This window comes from Triticum urartu, chromosome 5A (genome assembly GCF_056163025.1).
Source record: "Triticum urartu cultivar PI428250 chromosome 5A, HENAU_Tu73, whole genome shotgun sequence".
Taxonomy (NCBI): domain Eukaryota; kingdom Viridiplantae; phylum Streptophyta; class Magnoliopsida; order Poales; family Poaceae; genus Triticum; species Triticum urartu.
Genome location: NC_141877.1, coordinates 487,809,646 through 487,833,318, shown reverse-complemented (window position 1 = coordinate 487,833,318; position 23,673 = coordinate 487,809,646). Strand labels below are relative to the sequence as shown.

Sequence of the window (23,673 nt, the reverse complement as noted above, 5' to 3'; positions counted from 1 at the left end):
GCCAGTTCCAATGACCCTCTTGCTCTGACGGTCCTGCACATAACAAAACGAGTCATCAAAACCAACAAAGTAGTTCATATCAGCAAGCTGGCCAACAGACATAAGATTCATGGACAGCTCTGGAGCAAAGGAGATGGCAGGAACAGAAAATTTGGATGTGCAAAGAGAACCCTGATGAGTAATAGAACAAGGTGTACCATCAGCAGTCTGAACAGAGGCACCATCCCGCACTGGCTGGCAAGACACAAGCTGAGAGTGGTCAGAGGTCACATGGAAAGAAGCTCCAGAGTCCAGAACCCAAGGCTGGGTTGCAGCAACAGCGGGCTGAGAGAGAACAGATGTAGAAGCACCCCTCGCTTGCTGCTGATAAGGAGCCTGGGGTGCACGAAGCTGCTGATTGAGGGCCTGTCTAGCCTGAAACTCAGCTAAGAGCTCTGGATGAAGCTTGAAACAACCATCTCTGTGGTGTCCTGCCTTCTTGCAGAATGAGCAAACGACAGCTGAAGGTGTGGCCTTGGAGGCACCTGGCCGCTGAGGAAAAGCCAGAACACTAGTGTGTAGAGTCTGCGCAGAAGTAGCCCCAAGAGAACGGAGACGAGTCTCCTCAACGATCAAGCTAGCAAGTGCCTCTGTCAAGGTGGGAGGAGTCATACGACCAAGCAATTGAGTGCGAATGTTCTCAAAGTCTGGCTTGAGACCCATCACAAACTGAAACATGAGAGTCTAATGGTCATACTTTTCCTTTGCCGCACATGACTCACAACCAGAATTACCCTTTGGAACCATGGAACCTAGCTGCCCAGTGATGCGAGTGAAAGCTCCATAGTACTCTTCTATGGACATGTCTTCTGGCTGCCGAGTGTTGTGTAAATTCTGCAACAAGGAGAAATGAAGTGCACTGCTGGGCTGAAGGTAGTGCTGCTCAAAGTACTTCCATATCTCTTTAGCTGAAGTGTGATGCTCAAGACTCATTCGGAGTGAGGGTTCAACACCCAGAATTAAAACTCCCATCACACGATCATTGATCTTTTGCCAAGACTTCCTTGCTGCATCATCATTTGGACTAGGTGGATCATCTGTCAGATGAGAAACAAAACCAGCCGTCCTTAAGACAGTCCGGGCAGAAAATGCCCATTCCCTGTAGTTTGAACCATCAAGCTTGATATCTATGATCAAAGAACCAAATCCGAAATCATTTCTTGCCATAGTGGTGAGCGGTCAGCAGCTGGAAACACCCAATCTGATAGCAGCTGCAGGCAGCAATAAGAGAAGAGCAGCAGACAGCCACAAACAGGAGCTGGATCTGGATCTCACTGGATAGAAGGTGGAGCTTGCTGGATCTTGCTGGATAGAAGGGGAACGCCTGGAGCTTGCTGTAGAGCAGGGAAGGCACCAAGAGCTTGCTGGAAATGGCTGCTGGAGAGCAGGGGAAGTATTCTCACAGAGCAGCTGTGAGGACACACAGAGGAGCTGCTGGAGAGCAGCTCCTACAGGTTGATGATGAAGATGGGATGGGGCAGCGATGTGGTTGTCTCCTCACCAGACAGATCCGCCTGAATCACCTCACCGGCGGTGATTTCATGGGTGGCGGCTGGAAGAGGGACTAGGGTTTGGTCCTGGTCTGATACCATGTTAGAAAACGTGAGGAAGAGAGAATGACTGAACAGTTTTCTATATTGAGGAGGAGAGAGATATATACAAGGTTACATGGGCCTGGGCCTCACTCTAGACTATGGGCCTGGGCCTGTACAAGACAAAAACAACATATATACTTAACAAATACCTCTACAGGCACAAGGACATCAGTTGATTTTTTCTTTCTCGAACTGATTCCTATCTTTACTAACTCTACATTCAGAGGAATGTTTCCAGAAATAACATTTTTAGCTTGCTACCATTAGAATTTTCTGGCAGTGGAGTCTCTTGCTTTACAGAACTTGGTTCTTCAGGACGCTTGCTACCATCATATTTTTCCGGCAATGGAGTCTCTTGTTTCACAGAACTTGGTTCTTCAAGACGCAGAAGAGCCATTATCTTCGGAACATCATGCAAATCCTCCTTGCTTATTATATAGGCATTCAAGTTTCGACATATTACTGAGCTTTTGGGTGAACCAATAACTACCATATGATCTCCGATTGCGGCAAGTGCATCAGCAAGAACTCTTATGAAGTTGCTCGGTGTGCAAGCCCTCATTTTCAAAGCATCTTCAATCTTCTTAGAGAACTCCAAAGGTAAATCCTTAAATACTTCATTCCTCACAAGGTTACGTGTGACCTCATAGCACTTCCCCAGAGAAAGAGTAAGGATCAGAGGATAAAGTGTAACAACTAGTCTCAGGAGGACTGCTTTGTATGAAGTACTGGAAGGACATGAAGTCTTATGTACCCATTCCTGGAGCATATGCTTGGTCGTCAAGATAGTAATAATTGTCTCGTATATGAAACGGCCTGATAAGTGTGCCACACCATCAAGACCAGAATCTGGGCTTGACTTAGATACCAGGCAGGTGTCAATGAAAGCCTTGCTGGTACGGCACTCCAGCATATTGACCAACAGAGATTTCATCCAGCACATAAAATCATTCTGTACAAAGCATGATGAAGCCAAGAAACCAAGGCACTCCATAAGACCCACATAACATGCCAGGGATATGTAGTCTAGTTCATCCTTCCACTTCACACTTAAGGTAAACTCAAGAGCAAGCTTAAAGTTGGAGATCAAGGATGATCTATTGCGACCACTGTCAATAAATCTCTTGAAATATCGAAAAAAACCTGCCCACTCAGAATTATTGCCCAGGTACTGTAGTAGTCTTGAAAGTAGCACTTTGTCCAATTGTGCTGTATGAAGCAGAAGCATGGTTGTTCTCCCAAGATGCCCATAAGTCAAATTTTTATTTGCTGGGCGAAGATTTGCACTAAGAGAATCAGCAATCAATCCATATGTAGCTGGTGAGTCAAGTACATGCGAGAGGCTCCCCTTTGTCCCATCTCTCCACACAAGAAAAACTAGCTCAAAGAATCGACGCCCGCAGAGAACAAAAAAGCTTCTTAACTTCATGGAACCTTTTGGCATGCTGAACTGTGGTTCTTCCAAAAACTTTTCTATCTCATGTATGATAAGGACAGTTCTCACCAGGGTATACCAAGATGCCGACTTTCGAGAAATTTGAACAATTGACTCCAACTTCTTAAGTACACTGAAACCAACAGAAGACAGCTCATTCATCCAGAAACACTGAGCACATGAATGACACTCGGAGGCACCCAATAAACATCTGTTGCTGTCTTGCTGCAAAGAATTCCTGCCAGCGTTGGAAAGCCAACTTGCATTCATGTTCAGCACCACATATCTGTCACCTTCACCATCTTTTCTCAATCCGAAGTACTTGGCAAAAAGATCTTCATACACAACTGCATAGTCATTTAATTCTGGACCATCGGTGTGGCAAAGATGAGATAGTACTTTGATTATGATCGACTTCCAGCGATTCTAGGCATAAAACAGAGTTTGGGGTGACATCTGGTTAGAGGCCAGCATATCATTACAGCTATTTTCATCTTCAGATCCTGGCCCTAATTCTATCTTGTATCCAGAGGCTCGAGACTGAAGATGAACATCAAGGATTGAACGGGAAGCAACAAGTTCAACTAGTAAGTTTGCACATTTTCTGCCCTCAAGCAAAGTGCAATTCAAACTGGAAAGAGACTTATTCACATCTGACAGTGCATCATCTTCGACGCAAACAAAGCAGTAGAAGCACTCAGAGACCTTTTTTGCCATCTCTTTGGATTTTGCAAGCAACTTTGCCTTCTCTGCATATCTTTTGGGAGGCCACCCCCTACTATTTGAAGACCACAAGGAACCCACAATGATATGGAGGAGGAGAAGCCGTGTTGCATCCTCAAACAAATCTGCCTTCTCGAGTATGTCTACCTCCAGTAAGACATCTCCTTTATGCTTTGCTATTCCTGCAGCTTCTAGGAAATCACCCATTTCCATCTCTAAACTCAATAGTTAATCAATAAGATTTCTAGAATTTAGGAACACCCGTACATGATCCATAGAGCTGAAAGCTTTAACAAAGGGCATCATATTCTTTATGTCACCACGCTCAAAATAATGTTGAGCACAATTATCCAGATACTTCATTCTGATTGTAGAAACCTCCAAGGATTTTGAATTCTCAAGTGAATGTTCCTCCTTTAACTGTTGCACAAACTGCAAGCCCAGATTGTATAATTGTTTTCCTTTCGAGCACATGGAGAAACACTTGGTGTAACATTTAGCTTTCAAAAACATTTCAGCTGCCTCCGACCAGCATTCAGCCCTAGCAAAACAGTCACTAGCTTCCTCAAGTCTAGAAATACCACATTTTTGCGTATAGACCATACCTATGGCAATGCAAGGAACACAATGTTTAGTCAGAGTGCCAGACAGAGCTAAAAATTATCCATATCAAAGCTAAAAATTAGCATGTCTGCAATTTATGGAGGGATTTCATTTCGAATAAATGTTTTGAAATCTGATGACATTTACTTATATGGCAACTTTTTAAGAACAAACTATCATTTGTAAAACGTTATGGAATGATGAGAACTCAAAAGTATGGATACAGCTTGGGAATTATGGAGAGTTAGCAGACCTGCTTTTTTGTAGTCACCTAATTTGATATAGCAAGTAGCAGCTTTCTCATGCATGCCTATGGACTCGTAAATCTCTGATGCTGTTTGCAATGAAGCCTTGCCCAACTCCAAATTTTTTGAGATGACAAGGTCATCGGTCGCTACAAGTCCAGCAGCTCTTGCCCACTTCTCTCTGTGTGCATCACCGGCCTTTTCGAAACACATAGTAGCCATTTCGAATTGCCTCTCATTGAATAACTACAAAAGGAAAAGAGAGAGAACTTGTGGATGGAATAACAATGGTAAAAGTGAAGAACAGAAAAACTGTAAGTAGGTACACGCCGTGACCCGACTAACAAAGAATTTGTGTGCATAGAACAACTGTGAGACCAAAAAACATGAATTTCACAAGATTAAGAACATGCAAAAAATCACTCAGTAGGCAACATAATGCATAGCATGGTAACTAAAATTGGCTTTCCAGACCAAACAAGCAAAGATCACCAACCTTGGTTCCCCGTAGCCTCCAATCATCACTGCTGCTCCCTGTCTGCATTGCCCGAATGAGGGTAGAATCAAGTGATCTAACTTCTACAATACACAACTTCTTCCAGTAGTCAAACATTGGTCGACATTAATCATCTGTATTTTCACATATCCAGAGTCTTTGCCTAGTGCGTGTGATTGCAACATAGAGTTGCTCCAGCTCTGAACAGAGAAGATAATGCTTGCTTCTGTCGAAACCAGGATGAGAGATCTGCTCCGAGTGTGCTATAATATCTTTATCTTCCATGTAGCCGTAGAGAACTCTCCATTTGTTTCTTAAAGGCGACGAACCAAAGAAGTTGTACAACATCACATCCTAGAAAATATCTCAGAAGTGAGTATACTTGACATTTTGAAACAACATGTTTTACAGTTAAAATATTTTGCAAAATGAACACAGATGAAACTGAATATATAGGCCCATACCTGAAACTCAAGGCCCTTACATTCAACAATAGTCAAAACAAGAACTTGTTTACCAACAAGATCAATAATTTGTTTTTTGGTAGCATCATCACGAACTAATATGACTTGCTCGGCACCAAACCCATGCAGGTTACCATGTTTACTTTTACTTTCTCCAAAAATAGTCATAATTGCATTCTCATCATTATCAGACTCCAGCAGCACAGGAGCTTCTCCATGTACAAGTCCAGTCTCTGGATTAAGCTTATCAACACTTGATGGGAAAAAGAAGTACAGAAGGGCTCATGATACTTTGTGCCATACGGAGGATGCCACAATGTGTGCGGAAATTCTGTGATAGTTGGAACATATGTGAGAGATGGACTCTTTTCCCATGTTTAAGTCCTTCATTAGACGCTTCATTTTCTGCGAGGAATGCAGTATAAAAAAGTGAACGGATATCTTCAAACCTGAAATCGATACCCCTTGCTATAGTCTGTGCAGTGTCACCAGCAAAAAGAAAGCCTTCCTTGATGTTCATACAGACATACTTAAGAAGTGCTATTTGTGTCATGGTGAGATCCTGCACCTCATCTATGTAAAAAAATCCACCATATCTCCATTGTAGCCCTCAGATACAAGACTGCTGTGAAGACTATTTACAAAATCTGACAAATCAAACTCCCTGGTAGTGCATTTCATACTCTCATATTCAAGGAATATATCATAAATTCTATCTCTCATCTCATTGTTCAAAGATGAAATTCTTTTATCAGCGAGCATCACATAATCTTGTCTGTCCAGTTTGCCAGTATAAGGCCTGCTTGCTTGATATGCGTCCTTTATATGAGAAATTATTTCAGTGAAGACAGTGGACGCATCAATTTTTTTGTCAGGTCTGCATTAAAACGAGGCCAGTAGGAAGTAGCAAATTTTTCATAGGTAACTTCCTTCCATTCAATAAAAGTATGCACTGCACGAGATCTTGAATGGCCTCTCTCAAAGCTAGACTTCATTTCACCATAAAACGCATCAAAAAAAGATGTATGGCATGTTCCATCAAGCATCATCAAAAACTTACGGTATGTTATAGTAAGAGGATAGTGCCCGTGAGGTAGATCACAAAAACTGTCAGGAATTTCTGTAAACTCTTCCAGGTCATCCATGATGTCATGCATGTGAAGAATGCTAGACTGGTCAGAGACATCACCGGTGCCAAATCTGTAAAGGGTTAAAAATAAATTGGAATTAATACAAGGATTATTGTTGGTACAAAACATAAAAGAAGCAAAGCGAGTATCTTCATAAGAAATCATTAAACCCACTTGCAATGTATAATTTCACAAAAGAGCACCAAGCATGGCTCAGTGGGCTAGTCATGTGAGTGGCTGAGTGCACGCCTAGCCCAGCAACATTCAAGGCCTACCCTCACTACCTCTAACAGAAAGAAGTATAGTGGGAAAAAAATTGAGCCAACTCATGCACACATTTCTGTCCACTTAAATAGTCCTATAAAAATAATTTCCAAAATGGTGTAAACATATGTAATACTTTTAAATAGGGGTTTCAATTCAACTGACTTACCTTTTAAGTTTGCAGATGTGATCTTTTATGGCTGAACATAGCTTTGGGCTTACAGTGATAAATACTTGTTTCACAGAACTTTCTCCTCCATTCTTTGTTGACATAATATTATTGTCATCTACCCCTGATAAATCAGCTCCATCCAAATTTAAACCTTGCGATGCAATCAATGACTGTTGCTCGTTTTGAATCAGTTTCATTGTCAGTACAGTGGTTTTTCTAGTGCCTGACCTCCCAACTATAAAATTAGTGAGCGGGAATTGGATTATCACCTTCTCTTCATCCGTCAGTTCAAAGGGGATGTCGATTTCAGACCCATCAGTAGCTGTCAGCAAATGCTTTGCCATTCCAGATGATAAAGAGTAGAATTTCATCAGTAGGAAGCTTTCACTAACTTTTGAATTCTCCATGCCATATGATGTATCCATGGGATCATGCTCTTCATGAGCATCAGCTTTGCAATCCTTGTTATAGCGGATAATATCATGCACAATATCCCAAACCATTGGAACCTCCAGTTTCCTGTTATCCACAACAAAAAGGAGGGCAAAGATTAGAAGAATGTCTTCAGGCAATTCATTTGTAGGCATGAACTATTTACAGACAGTTCATCTCTGTAAGTATCAGAGGTATAAAAAATCTAAGAAACCTGATTATAGCCCATTAACAATAAAAAAACTCATACCCTTGTGCCTGCACTCTCCTGCAATGATCCAGGTAATCATCCGTGTACATCTAGAATAGATTCTCGAGGCGTTGAACAATCCTTGCAACATATTGCTGTGACAGTAGGTCCCAAATTCTTATTATCTGGGAATACGTTCTTTCAGTTTTCTCAATGTCAGTACTCCAAACAAGATACAAGTCCCAGACCTTGTATACTTTTACAAGATGAGAAACACCAGGCATATCAAGGTTCTTGACTGTTGTCCTCCAACCATCTCCAAGTTTGATAAGATTTTGGAGTACTTCCTTCCTGAGCTGTGGTGATTTTAGTTTGGTGAAAGACTTTCTAAACTCGTCGCTAAGAATGACCTGTTGAATACATGAATACAAAAAATGGAACATGAGAAAGAATGTATACAAGAAAAATGAACATTGTGTACTTCAAGAAAATTAGGAGCTTCACAAAGTAGCACATGTCCTGAAAATCTTATTTACAAACCTCTCACAATCCAATTGCAGAGCAACCAGCCTAGCAGAGACAAGTGAACCACATACATGACTCCAAAAAGTAAAAAACAGATCTATCATGAACACAAAAAAATCACACTATAAAGGAACTGTATATTCAGTAAACCCTAACTACCTGACAACAAGCATGAGTCTCATAAAACAAATGCATATACATGTGGTTTGCATTCTGGGTAATTTAAGTGCAACCGCATATTAGAAAATAAGAAAGTAGTTCAAAGCCAAACTGGCTGAAACCATGGCACTTTCCTTCCATCTGGTATTGCTGAAAACCGCTGATTCAGCACTAAGAAGATCCTCAAGTTCATCAAGGTCTTGCTTTACTAGCAAAACCAACCTACAGATGGTTGCGTCATTAGTGGCACTGAAAATACATTTACGTCTCTCCGCATCAGCAACAAGGTCTGTCCATTCGGTCCCACTTTTATGAAGTGTATGAGCATTCCCAACAATCCAAAGACAGTGCCTGTATGAATAAAGCATCCATCAGATAATTTCTATCATCAGTCTGACATACTTTGAACAGCAATAAAACAAGGGACCGCAAAAAAATTGATGCACACCTTGCTCTAGTAAGAGCAACATTTGTTCTTCGATTATCAGCAAGAAATCCAACAACTCCTCTCCCGTTGGAACTAACAGTTGACAGTATTATTATATCATCCTCTTCTCCCTGGAAACCATCAATGGACTTCACTCGCACATGAGAGCCATCACACGTATTATATTTTTGGCCAAGTCGATTTTTAATTGCATCAACTTGAGCGTTATATGGAGAGACCACACCGATGTTGAGCCCTTGGTCTGTCCTTTTCCAAGCTGCAGAAAAAACTTAGGTGGTATGCTTACTGATCATTACGGATCAATTATTTGACAAGGCTATTGAAAGAATATTCTTCAACAAATTTAAGTTGATTCCGTGTCACCAAATCATTGACATATCATTGCTTTTGAACTACGAAGTCCGATGATAATAGAAGTTACCAAGGCGGGTCCAGGCAATGGCCAAACAACTCTGATAGAGCATAATGCTTCATCTTTCATGTCATCTATCTAATGCTCTCTTTTTTCAAAATAAAAATACATTGTTTACTGAACAGGGAAGTAGAATTGAAATCTAATAAAGTCGGGTTGATGTAATTAACCATATCAAGAGATACACATAGAAAACTGGACTCTCAAACGTACACTATTGTGGTGAACACCTTTCTACCAATGAAGGTCATGCAGTATGCAATACAAGAACGGCAGATCACGTCAGCTTCTAAAGATCCCATGCCCAAGTAGCTTCTTAAAAAATAACTAGAAAGGATATTAAGGTTAAAGAAAGGATAGAGTTCAGCTTAGACATACATTTAAAGATGGTATTGATTAGGTGCAAAACAACATCAACTTCAACCATGTTTCTGCGACTGTTTCCCATGCCCTCTGTGTCTTCCCTTCCATCAGTGAGATTTATAAACGTGTAGCTCCCAAAAGGGAGGCATGTGTAATCCTTATTATAACTAGGAGACATGACATTGGGACCATCTAAAATCTTCCTCTCATAAAACTGAGCATCTGGAAATAAGCTGATACAAGGATTCATGCGATACTGTATATTCAGCAAATGCTTATCAAATTTGAGCATAACCAATCTCTCAAATAAACTTGTCACAAATCCAGCTTCTTTGCATACCTAGAGACAACCAATGAAAGTAAGTAACATTATCGAAAACAGATAAATAACAATGAGACATAAAAGAAAGATATGGCCGTCACATTTTCTATTCTTAGCATTTCAGTATCATAAGTTTATCTTGTTGATAAATGTGCCAATGACTAACAAATGAATTCAGACAATATAAAGAGGGTGAGGCAAAACCTTACTTTGCTTTTAACCATTGCACTCAGCTGACAGTCATCTCCTACCAAAACAACATGTTTTAACCAATGCAGACGTAATGGGATCACCAATTCACACTCCCGCACTTGAGCAGCCTCATCAACAATTAATACTTCGAGGGGTGCAATCTCCATGTGATGTAACCGATAAGAGCTAGAGGTAGTACAGAAAAAAAGTGTTGCATTATGTATGCAGTAGTTCTGGACCCAGTTTTTGTTTACTCCAGTGGGTAAATTAAGCGAGTGTAGCAGATCCTTTAGCAATTTAAGGCATGAAGATCTTGCTCCATCCAGTTCCTTTTCAATAGAAGACATAGGTTGTGCACAAACAGAGTTTTCAGTTGATAGGCAACCAAGTCCCCTTTTTAAGCCCTCATCAGTCAAGTCTACGTTGCACAGAAGAGCACCAAAATTTTCCAGCATATGAAGCAATGTAGATATATTTATGGCACTGTCACGAGAAAAGCACCTCCTAGGAAGGTGAACCCACAAATTCATGATGCATCTTTTCAGAGCTACTGCTATCACATCAAATTGCTTCTTAACGAAGTCCAAAAAGCACACTGGATCAATTTTGCCATCATCCTCAAGAAGCATATCATACCGTGAAGCAGAGTCTTCAAAAAGGGATATCATTGAAGCTATTCTGTAGTTCCATCCAGACGACGATGAAAAGCATTCCACAAGTTCGTCGACACGAAAATCCAAGAAAATCTCCTGAAGATCCTTGGTGATGTCCATGTTAGACCTGCTTCCCAATAACAAGATATCTCCAAGAGAAGAAGGCAGACCAATGTTGTTAGTGCGCTGATTGAAATCCTTCAAGTTTTGAAGGAAACGAGTGCAAACTCCAACAACAGCAACATTTGTGGGAGCACAAGTAAGAGTTCTGCATTTCAAACACGCCAAGACCCACAGTAAAGTGCTAACCGTCTTGGTTTTTCCAGTGCCTGGTGGACCCCATATAAGCTTCATGAGGTTCACATGCCCACATTGTCAACTGAGATGACAGATTCAATAGCATCCACTTGTGATTGATTAAGCTTAACCAAAAGTAATTGTTCTATGAAAGAAGCCAAACACCCCCCATCCTGCTTAACACACATACCGCAAATATCCTCACCCTGTAACAGAGCAGTTAAAGAGGAGCTCAAAAGGTTAGGTCCCATACTAATTTATACTGGGTAATGAAAATGGCAAGTAAAACTAAAACACGAGTATGCATGTCATATTACCAGATTTGTGGGGGCTAAGAGCGACTTGATTATTGTGAAATTTTCATTCATGTGTGCATCGAAGGTAAGTGCTTTCCATACACGTATGTTTGTGGTGATATTATTGAGAAATATTGCATGTTTGAGTTTGTTCAAATCTTCTTCCAAATCAATATTCTTTTCAACTTTGACTGTCTCTGAAGCCCTTCTGGTATTCATCATCGATAGAAACCTCAGTAACCATTGCCAAGCAATGTGTGACACCATGGCGGTTTAAGTCCTCTGCAGCTTCAGGTTTTATGCTAGAAAAAATAAAGATGTCACCATTCCTGGCAGAATAAGCCCCAGTAGAGAAACCAGCATCATTGTCCCAAAAGTCCACATCCATAAAGTATGATCTCGACTTTCCTGCTACCTCCATGGAAAGTATTTTCGACGAGGGTGCTCGACTGATGAGTTCAAGGCATGAGCGCAGATCTGATCTTGTTTCTTCAATCAGAGGCACACGGTAAGATGCGAGATAGTGATCAAGTGACTTGAAGTTGCAGGGAATAGTCTCAACCTAAAAACAAAAGTGGTCATTTCCAAATGAAAAATAATTATAGCTAGCAAAAGATGATTCTCCTACAGTTCCTTGAGCACACAACAAATGGCATGTAAACAGAAGAGCTATATGATCAATGTCATCTACTGCAAGAATCAGTACAGGGCTCATATCACAAGGAGGTTGCTGTACTCAGCTATAGAAATTGTTTTCGTAGCAAGACAGTTTGTAATTTCTGCCACCAAATTGTACAACATCACGCATACATATCATTACGATACATGACTTATGCACCTATCATGTTCCAACAGCGGTTTGAAACTTACAGTGTACTCCCTGCGTTCCTAAATATTTGTCTTTCTAGACATTTCAAATGACTACTACATATGGATGTATGTAGACATATTTTAGAGTGTAGATTCACTCATTTTGCTCCGTATGTAGTCACTTGTTGAAATGCCTATAAAGACAAGTATTTAGGAACGGAGGGAGTATTATCTAATAATAAAGTATTTTGGAGGCACTTGACAAATGGTGGTCACATGATGAAATTAGTATGTCATCATTTTCTACAGCAACGTGCACCTCCAACAGTAGCATACGAACCATTCTCTAAAAATAGAATCATGTAATTAGCCCGAATCAGTCACAAATGGCAGCAACAGACAACAGCAACATGCAATTTCCTGAAATCCAACAATTTCTGGGGAAAAAATCCTGAAGTCCAACAGTTAGCGTGCAACAATTATGTGCGTTGCCACTTGACATCAGACAACAATCCTGAAATCCAATAGTTGTGTCATCGTTTTCTACATCACCTATCTGCCACCAAATAAAGTTCTTTGGAGGCACTTGACAAATGGTGGTCACATAATGAAATTAGTGTGTCATTGTTTTCTACAGCAATGTGCACCTCCATCATCAGTAACATAAGAAACATTCTCTAAAAAAAGAACCATGGTATTAGCCCAAATCAGTCACAGATGGCAGCAACAAGCAACAGCAACATGTAATTTCCTCAAATCCAACAATTTCTGATTTTTTTTCCTGAAACCCAACACTTAGCGTGCAAGAATTACGTGCGTTGCCACTTGCCATCAGACGACAGTCCAGAAATGGCACTCCCACTCAGCACATGCTAATTAATTGCAGTTATAGTTCCATTCCATGGCACGTGGACAGAAACCCCATCCTAAACCCTAGCGGCCGGATCACACACACCGCAAGCTGGAACATCCAACAGCTGACCCAGCTTCGATTACACACAAAAGGCAGCGCACTAAACGCTATTAATGAAAAAAGTCACCAGATTTAAATTAAACCTAGCACAGACACGCAGCATACACCTCGCTTGTCCAGAGTCCGTGCCATACACACACAGATTCAGCCGATAAAAGGGTGAAGCCCGCACAAATCATCATCATCCGGATTCCGGAGGCGGGCGAGAGGAGGGGTGAATGAATGGCGCACGGAGAGCACCACGGCGCGTACCTTCCCCCTATAGAGGTCGTCGTCGTTGATCTCCTGGAGTGACCAGGAGAGCACCACGTCCTCCAAATCCGCCTCCCCCATGGCTTCCCCCCTCGGCCTCGTGCATCGTCCTAGCCGCTCATGCGCGAGCACCGGAGCAGGCCGCCGTCATTTGGGAGGAGGAATGGAAGGAAGGGGGTTGGTTTGTGGCCTTGGCCATCTGGACTGGAGGAGGGAGGAGTCGCTTGTGGTCAGTCAATGCAGAAAAGCAGAGCAGATGAGCGATCAATGTGAGGGGAGGGGATCAGACGATCAGTATAGCAAGTGCGCAAAAATCTTTTGCTTGTGGGAGAGGAAGAAGGGACAGAAATGCAGAGCAGATGAGCGATCAATGTGAGGGGAGGGGATCAGACAATCAGTATAGCAAGTGCGCAGAAATCGTTTGCTTGTGGGAGAGGAAGAGGGGACAGAAAAGCAGAGCAGATGAGCGATCAATGTGAGGGGAGGGGATCAGACGATCAGTATAGCAAGTGCGCAGAAATCTTTTGCTTGTGGGAGAGGAAGAGGGGACGGAAAGCAGAGCAGATGAGCGATCAATGTGAGGGGAGGGGATCAGATGATCAGTATAGCAAGTGCGCAGAAATCGTTTGCTTGTGGGAGAGGAAGAGGGGACAGAAAAGCAGAGCAGATGAGCGATCAATGTGAGGGGAGGGGATCAGACGATCAGTATAGCAAGTGCGCAGAAATCTTTTGCTTGTGGGAGAGGAAGAGGGAGGATGGCAGTCTTTTGGTGTGGTGTCTTGGAATTCGGGCCCTTTTTCACGGGGCTGGTAAAGAGAGGAGCGCGGCAGCCAGCCGCGGTGAACACTGAACAGTGCCGCAGCTGGTCTAGAGAGCGCCGTGGTGCTACAGCTACAGTAAAATGCCATGGTAAAAAGTACTCTTCTCTCCTGCGTTTGGCTTAGTCATCTCTCTCGCTGCCAACGTGTTCTCTTGTCGTATAGGAACAGTAATATTGGAAAAATACCATGTGAACCTGGTGGTGGATGGACCCTATAAAAATTCATGGAAAAAAGATTAGCAATTTTGGAAAAAAGTCATAAATCTTCATAACTTTTTTTTGAACAAGGTTGACTTATTGGGCTACTCGTAAAAATAAATTGACCACAAGAAAATGCCCCTAAAAATCTGAGCATAAAAACAAAGTGTCCATGACAATACAGACTGAATAGTTGATAGAACATGCGGTGCCCCCATGTTTGGTTTTGGTAATTGATGACAATCTCTATGGACTAATGGTTGCCTTGAGTTATATTTGAAGGTTTTGTCCATAGGCTTTTCTTGGAGTACATGTGTTGATTTCAAGGAGAGTTTGTGTCGTCCAAGGTGTTATTCAAGGAATTATCCAAAGATTTGTCATGTGAGAGTTGAGCTTATTGCAAGCATGTCTTGAAGAAGAAGATTGTGTGATCATTCATGTCTACCTTCAAGACATCATCCAAATGAAGAGAATTGGAAAGGTTCAAGGTTAATCAAGACTAAGTCAAGAGTGAATCAAGTTGATCAACTCACAAAGCGCAGAAGATGTACCTAGAGGGATCAAGTGATCCCATGGTATGGTTGCGGTGTGCAAGTTCAAGTGGAGCATCACGAAGAGATCGAATGCTTGAAGCTTGCCATCCTTTTTGGTGATAATGGACTTGTGAAGATGTGCGGAAGAGTGGCTCACCCATAGTGGAGTATGGGGGAGCAATCAACTAGTCTTCATCGAGTCAACACAATCAAGAAAGGTGGTCCAACTTGAGGGAGTCAAGATCGTCATCATCTAGCTCAAGTGGACCATGTGCAAGGCAAAGGTTTGCCCTTGATATGTTTTCTATTTTACCGGTCTCATGATGGTAGTTGGGAGACCGGGTTATAGGATCAATTGCCGTACTATCAAGGGGGGCTCTCGATGAGTAGCTTGATCGTATCGTTCGTAGAGAGCTCAAACCATTGCATCATTGCATCATCTTTATTGGTTCTTGCTTGGCTCTCTTTGAGAGTTTTGGAGCTTATGGTCATCTTGATGACAAGCTCGAGTTCATCGAAAACGGAGTTCACATGCATCTTCTATGATGTTTTCGATGTTGGAGGTTTTGCCGGTTCTTCTCGGTTGGAGGTTTCACTCCTCCATTTGTTAGGCTGTGATCTTTTAAATAGGGGTGTAAACATATGTAATACTTTTAAATAGGGGTTTCAATTCAACTGACTTACCTTTTAAGTTTGCAGATGTGATCTTTTATGGCTGAACATAGCTTTGGGCTTACAGTGATAAATACTTGTTTCATAGAACTTTCTCCTCCATTCTTTGTTGACATAATATTATTGTCATCTACCCCTAATAAATCAGCTCCATCCAAATTTAAACCTTGCGATGCTATCAATGACTGTTGCTCGTTTTGAATCAGTTTCATTGTCAGTACAGTGGTTTTTCCAGTGCCTGACCTCCCAACTATAAAACTAGTGAGCGGGAATTGGATTATCACCTTCTCTTCATCCGTCAGTTCAAAGGGGATGTCAATTTCAGACCCACCAGTAGCTGTCAGCAAATGCTTTGCCATTCCAGATGATAAAGAGTAGAATTTCATCAGTAGGAAGCTTTCACTAACTTTTGAATTCTCCATGCCATATGATGTATCCATGGGATCATGCTCTTCATGAGCATCAGCTTTGCAATCCTTGTTATAGCGGATAATATCATGCACGATATCCCAAACCATTGGAACCTCCAGTTTCCTGTTATCCACAACAAAAGGAGGGCAAAGATTAGAAGAATGTCTTCAGGCAATTCATTTGTAGGCATGAACTATTTATAGACAATTCATCTCTGTAAGTATCAGAGGTATAAAAAATCCAAGAAACCTGATTATAGCCCATTAACAATAAAAAAACTCATACCCTTGTGCCTGCACTCTCCTGCAATGATCCAGGTAATCATCCGTGTACATCTAGAATAGATTCTCGAGGCGTTGAACAATCCTTGCAACATTTTGCTGTGACAGTAGGTCCCAAATTCTTATTATCTGGGAATACGTTCTTTCAGTTTTCTCAATGTCAGTACTCCAAACAAGATACAAGTCCCATACCTTGTATACTTTTACAAGATGAGAAACACCAGGCATATCAAGGTTCTTGACTGTTGTCCTCCAACCATCTCCAAGTTTGATAAGATTTTGGAGTACTTCCTTCCTGAGCTGTGGTGATTTTAGTTTGGTGAAAGACTTTCTAAACTCATCGCTAAGAATGACCTGTCGAATACATGAATACAAAAAATGGAACATGAGAAAGAATGTATACAAGAAAAATGAACATTGTGTACTTCAAGAAAATTAGGAGCTTCACAAAGTAGCACATGTCCTGAAAATCTTATTTACAAACCTCTCACAATCCAATTGCAGAGCAACCAGCCTAGCAGAGACAAGTGAACCACATACATGACTCCAAAAAGTAAAAAACAGATCTATCATGAACACAAAAAAATCACACTATAAAGGAACTGTATATTCAGTAAACCCTAACTAACTGACAACAAGCATGAGTCTCATAAAACAAATGCATATACATGTGGTTTGCATTCTGGGTAATTTAAGTGCAACCACATATTAGAAAATAAGAAAGTAGTTCAAAGCCAAACTGGCTGAAACCATGGCACTTGCCTTCCATCTGGTATTGCTGAAAACCGCTGATTCAGCACTAAGAAGATCCTCAAGTTCATCAAGGTCTTGCTTTACTAGCAAAACCAACCTACAGATGGTTGCGTCATTAGTGGCACTGAAAATACATTTACGTCTCTCCGCATCAGCAACAAGGTCTGTCCATTCGGTCCCACTTTTATGAAGTGTATGAGCATTCCCAACAATCCAAAGACAGTGCCTGTATGAATAAAGCATCCATCAGATAATTTCTATCATCAGTCTGACATACTTTGAACAGCAATAAAACAAGGGACTGCAAAAAAAATTGATGCACACCTTGCTCTAGTAAGAGCAACATTTGTTCTTCGATTATCAGCAAGAAATCCAACAACTCCTCTCCCGTTGGAACTAACAGTTGATAGTATTATTATATCATCCTCTTCTCCCTGGAAACCATCAATGGACTTCACTTGCACATGAAAGCCATCACATGTATTATATTTTTGTCCAAGTCGATTTTTAATTGCATCAACTTGAGCGTTATATGGAGAGACCACACCGATGTTGAGCCCTTGGTCTGTCCTTTTCCAAGCTGCAGAAAAAACTTAGGTGGTATGCTTACTGATCATTACGGATCAATTATTTGACAAGGCTATTGAAAGAATATTCTTCAACAAATTTAAGTTGATTCCGTGTCACCAAATCATTGACATATCATTGCTTTTCAACTACGAAGTCCGATGATAATAGAAGTTACCAAGGCGGGTCCAGGCAATGGCCAAACAACTCTGATAGAGCATAATGCTTCATCTTTCATGTCATCTATCTAATGCTCTCTTTTTTCAAAATAAAAATACATTGTTTACCGAACAGGGCAGTAGAATTGAAATCTAATAAAGTCGGGTTGATGTAATTAACCATATCAAGAGATACACATAGAAAACTGGACTCTCAAACGTACACTATTGTGGTGAACACCTTTCTACCAATGAAGGTCATGCAGTATGCAATACAAGAACGGCAGATCACGTCAGCTTCTAAAGATCCCATGCGCAAGTAGCTTCTTAAAAAATAACTAGAAAGGATATTAAGGTTAAAGAAAGGATAGAGTTCAGCTTAGACATACATTTAAAGATGGTATTGATTAGGTGCAAAACAACATCAACTTCAACCATGTTTCTGCGACTGTTTCCCATGCCCTCTGTGTCTTCCCTTCCATCAGTGAGATTTATAAACGTGTAGCTCCCAAAAGGGAGGCATGTGTAATCCTTATTATAACTAGGAGACATGACATTGGGACCATCTAAAATCTTCCTCTCATAAAACTGAGCATCTGGAAATAAGCTGATACAAGGATTCATGCGATACTGTATATTCAGCAAATGCTTATCAAATTTGAGCATAACCAATCTCTCAAATAAACTTGTCACAAATCCAGCTTCTTTGCATACCTAGAGACAACCAATGAAAGTAAGTAACATTATCGAAAACAGATAAATAACAATGAGACATAAAAGAAAGATATGGCCGTCACATTTTCTATTCTTAGCATTTCAGTATCATAAGTTTATCTTGTTGATAAATGTGCCAATGACTAACAAATGAATTCAGACAATATAAAGAGGGTGAGGCAAAACCTTACTTTGCTTTTAACCATTGCACTCAGCTGACAGTCATCTCCTACCAAAACAACATGTTTTAACCAATGCAGACGTAATGGGATCACCAATTCACACTCCCGCACTTGAGCAGCCTCATCAACAATTAATACTTCGAGGGGTGAAATCTCCATGTGATGTAACCGATAAGAGCTAGAGGTAGTACAGAAAAAAAGTGTTGCATTATGTATGCAGTAGTTCTGGACCCAGTTTTTGTTTACTCCAGTGGGTAAATTAAGCGAGTGTAGCAGATCCTTTAGCAATTTAAGGCATGAAGATCTTGCTCCATCCAGTTCCTTTTCAATAGAAGACATAGGTTGTGCACAAACAGAGTTTTCAGTTGATAGGCAACCAAGTCCCCTTTTTAAGCCCTCATCAGTCAAGTCTACGTTGCACAGAAGAGCACCAAAATTTTCCAGCATATGAAGCAATGTAGATATATTTATGGCACTGTCACGAGAAAAGCACCTGCCAGGAAGGTGAACCCACAAATTCATGATGCATCTTTTCAGAGCTACTTCTATCACATCAAATTGCTTCTTAACGAAGTCCAAAAAGCACACTGGATCAATTTTGCCATCATCCTCAAGAAGCATATCATACCGTGAAGAAGAGTCTTCAAAAAGGGATATCATTGAAGCTATTCTGTAGTTCCATCCAGACGACGATGAAAAGCATTCCACAAGTTCGTCGACACGAAAATCCAAGAAAATCTCCTGAAGATCCTTGGTGATGTCCATGTTAGACCTGCTTCCCAATAACAAGATATCTCCAAGAGAAGAAGGCAGACCAATGTTGTTAGTGCGCTGATTGAAATCCTTCAAGTTTTGAAGGAAACGAGTGCAAACTCCAACAATAGCAACATTTGTGGGAGCACAAGTAAGAGTTCTGCATTTCAAACACGCCAAGACCCACAGTAAAGTGCTATCCGTCTTGGTTTTTCCAGTGCCTGGTGGACCCCATATAAGCTTCATGAGGTTCACATGCCCACATTGTCAACTGAGATGACAGATTCAATAGCATCCACTTGTGATTGATTAAGCTTAACCAAAAGTAATTGTTCTATGAAAGAAGCCAAACACCCCCCATCCTGCTTAACACACATACCGCAAATATCCTCACCCTGTAACAGAGCAGTCAAAGAGGAGCTCAAAAGGTTAGGTCCCATACTAATTTATACTGGGTAATGAAAATGGCAAGTAAAACTAAAACACGAGTATGCATGTCATATTACCAGATTTTTGGGGGCTAAGAGCGACTTGATTATTGTGAAATTTTCATTCATGTGTGCATCGAAGGTAAGTGCTTTCCATACACGTATGATTGTGGTGATATTATTGAGAAATATTGCATGTTTGAGTTTGTTCAAATCTTCTTCCAAATCAATATTCTTTTCAACTTTGGCTGTCTCTGAAGCCCTTCTGGTATTCATCATCGATAGAAACCTCAGTAACCATTGCCAAGAAATGTGTGACACCATGGCGGTTTAAGTCCTCTGCAGCTTCAGGTTTTATGCTAGAAAAAATAAAGATGTCACCGTTCCTGGCAGAATAAGCCCCAGTAGAGAAACCAGCATCATTGTCCCAAAAGACCACATCCATAAAGTATGATCTCGACTTTCCTGCTACCTCCATGGAAAGTATTTTCGACGAGGGTGCTCGACTGATGAGTTCAAGGCATGAGCGCAGATCTGATCTTGTTTCTTCAATCAGAGGCACACGGTACGATGCGAGATAGTGATCAAGTGACTTGAAGTTGCAGGGAATAGTCTCAAACTAAAAACAAAAGAGGTCATTTCCAAATGAAAAATAATTATAGCTAGCAAAAGATGATTCTCCTACAGTTCCTTGAGCACACAACAAATGGCATGTAAACAGAAGAGCTATATGATCAATGTCATCTACTGCAAGAATCAGTACAGGGCTCATATCACAAGGAGGTTGCTGTACTCAGCTATAGAAATTGTTCTCGTAGCAAGACAGTTTGTAATTTCTGCCACCAAATTGTACAACATCACGCATACATATCATTACGATACATGACTTATGCACCTATCATGTTCCAACAGCGGTTTGAAACTTACAGTGTACTCCCTGCGTTCCTAAATATTTTTCTTTCTAGACATTTCAAATGACTACTACATACGGATGTATGTAGACATATTTTAGAGTGTAGATTCACTCATTTTGCTCCGTATGTAGTCACTTGTTGAAATGCCTATAAAGACAAGTATTTCGGAACGGAGGGAGTATTATCTAATAATAAAGTTTTTTGGAGGCACTTGACAAATGGTGGTCACATGATGAAATTAGTATGTCATCATTTTCTACAGCAACGTGCACCTCCAACAGTAACATACGAACCATTCTCTAAAAATAGAATCATGTAATTAACCCGAATCAGTCACAAATGGCAGCAACAGACAACAGCAACATGCAATTTCCTGAAATCCAACAATTTCTGGGGAAAAAATCCTGAAGTCCAACAGTTAGCGTGCAACAATTATGTGCGTTGCCACTTGACATCAGACAACAATCCTGAAATCCAATAGTTGTGTCATCGTTTTCTACATCACCTATCTGCCACCAAATAAAGTTCTTTGGAGGCACTTGACAAATGGTGGTCACATAATGAAATTAGTGTGTCATTGTTTTCTACAGCAATGTGCACCTCCATCATCAGTAACATAAGAAACATTCTCTAAAAAAAGAACCATGGTATTAGCCCAAATCAGTCACAGATGGCAGCAACAAGCAACAGCAACATGTAATTTCCTCAAATCCAACAATTTCTGATTTTTTTCCTGAAACCCAACACTTAGCGTGCAAGAATTACGTGCGTTGCCACTTGCCATCAGACGACAGTCCAGAAATGGCACTCCCACTCAGCACATGCTAATTAATTGCAGTTATAGTTCCATTCCATGGCATGTGGACAGAAACCCCATCCTAAACCCTAGCAGCCGGATCACACACACCGCAACCTGGAACATCCAACAGCTGACCCAGCTTCGATTACACACAAAAGGCAGCGCACTAAACGCTATTAATGAAAAAAGTCACCAGATTTAAATTAAACCTAGCACAGACACGCAGCATACACCTCGCTTGTCCAGAGTTCGTGCCATACACACACAGATTCAGCCGATAAAAGGGTGAAGCCCGCACAAATCATCATCATCCGGATTCCGGAGGCGGGCGAGAGGAGGGGTGAATGAATGGCGCACGGAGAGCACCACGGCGCGTACCTTCCCCCTATAGAGGTCGTCGTCGTTGATCTCCTGGAGTGACCAGGAGAGCACCACGTCCTCCAAATCCGCCTCCCCCATGGCTTCCCCCCTCGGCCTCGTGCATCGTCCTAGCCGCTCATGCGCGAGCACCGGAGCAGGCCGCCGTCATTTGGGAGGAGGAATGGAAGGAAGGGGGTTGGTTTGTGGCCTTGGCCATCTGGACTGGAGGAGGGAGGAGTCGCTTGTGGTCAGTCAATGCAGAAAAGCAGAGCAGATGAGCGATCAATGTGAGGGGAGGGGATCAGACGATCAGTATAGCAAGTGCGCAAAAATCTTTTGCTTGTGGGAGAGGAAGAAGGGACAGAAATGCAGAGCAGATGAGCGATCAATGTGAGGGGAGGGGATCAGACAATCAGTATAGCAAGTGCGCAGAAATCGTTTGCTTGTGGGAGAGGAAGAGGGGACAGAAAAGCAGAGCAGATGAGCGATCAATGTGAGGGGAGGGGATCAGACGATCAGTATAGCAAGTGCGCAGAAATCTTTTGCTTGTGGGAGAGGAAGAGGGGACGGAAAGCAGAGCAGATGAGCGATCAATGTGAGGGGAGGGGATCAGATGATCAGTATAGCAAGTGCGCAGAAATCGTTTGCTTGTGGGAGAGGAAGAGGGGACAGAAAAGCAGAGCAGATGAGCGATCAATGTGAGGGGAGGGGATCAGACGATCAGTATAGCAAGTGCGCAGAAATCTTTTGCTTGTGGGAGAGGAAGAGGGAGGATGGCAGTCTTTTGGTGTGGTGTCTTGGAATTTGGGCCCTTTTTCACGGGGCTGGTAAAGAGAGGAGCGCGGCAGCCAGCCGCGGTGAACACTGAACAGTGCCGCAGCTGGTCTAGAGAGCGCCGTGGTGCTACAGCTACAGTAAAATGCCATGGTAAAAAGTACTCTTCTCTCCTGCGTTTGGCTTAGTCATCTCTCTCGCTGCCAACGTGTTCTCTTGTCGTATAGGAACAGTAATATTGGAAAAATACCATGTGAACCTGGTGGTGGATGGACCCTATAAAAATTCATGGAAAAAAGATTAGCAATTTTGGAAAAAAGTCATAAATCTTCATAACTTTTTTTTGAACAAGGTTGACTTATTGGGCTACTCGTAAAAATAAATTGACCACAAGAAAATGCCCCTAAAAATCTGAGCATAAAAACAAAGTGTCCATGACAATACAGACTGAATAGTTGATAGAACATGCGGTGCCCCCATGTTTGGTTTTGGTAATTGATGACAATCTCTATGGACTAATGGTTGCCTTGAGTTATATTTGAAGGTTTTGTCCATAGGCTTTTCTTGGAGTACATGTGTTGATTTCAAGGAGAGTTTGTGTCGTCCAAGGTGTTATTCAAGGAATTATCCAAAGATTTGTCATGTGAGAGTTGAGCTTATTGCAAGCATGTCTTGAAGAAGAAGATTGTGTGATCATTCATGTCTACCTTCAAGACATCATCCAAATGAAGAGAATTGGAAAGGTTCAAGGTTAATCAAGACTAAGTCAAGAGTGAATCAAGTTGATCAACTCACAAAGCGCAGAAGATGTACCTAGAGGGATCAAGTGATCCCATGGTATGGTTGCGGTGTGCAAGTTCAAGTGG

The 23,673-nt window shown here is 41.5% G+C and overlaps 1 protein-coding gene and 1 pseudogene across 1 annotated transcript; both read right to left on the bottom strand.

Annotated features, from left to right (window-relative positions):
- Positions 1-5,262: 5,262 nt before the first annotated feature.
- On the bottom strand, positions 5,263-11,219 carry LOC125507193 (uncharacterized). The gene is made up of 11 exons (XM_087524246.1): positions 10,227-11,219; positions 9,661-10,035; positions 8,921-9,030; positions 8,631-8,823; positions 7,984-8,198; positions 7,849-7,866; positions 7,164-7,685; positions 6,661-6,800; positions 6,050-6,173; positions 5,601-5,853; positions 5,263-5,490 (listed from the first exon to the last, which is right to left on the bottom strand). The coding sequence occupies exons 1-11, from the start codon at positions 11,214-11,216 to the stop codon at positions 5,263-5,265; spliced, it is 3,168 nt and encodes a 1,055-aa protein (XP_087380372.1). The 5' UTR covers positions 11,217-11,219.
- A 4,502-nt stretch (positions 11,220-15,721) lies between these two features.
- LOC147972153 (uncharacterized) lies at positions 15,722-22,132 on the bottom strand (annotated as a pseudogene).
- Positions 22,133-23,673: the final 1,541 nt, after the last annotated feature.

Bases quoted from the DNA above. Each gene is read 5' to 3' on its own strand.
- LOC125507193 (XM_087524246.1), bottom strand. From the start codon at position 11,216: ATGAAGCTTATATGGGGTCCACCAGGCACTGGAAAAACCAAGACGGTT. The intron at 8,824-8,920 runs GTGTGCATCAAT...TTATTCATACAG, and splicing joins GTTGCTCTTACTAGAGCAAG to GCACTGTCTTTGGATTGTTG. The intron at 6,174-6,660 runs GTAAGTTTTTGA...TTTTTTACATAG, and splicing joins TCCTCTTACTATAACATACC to ATGAGGTGCAGGATCTCACC.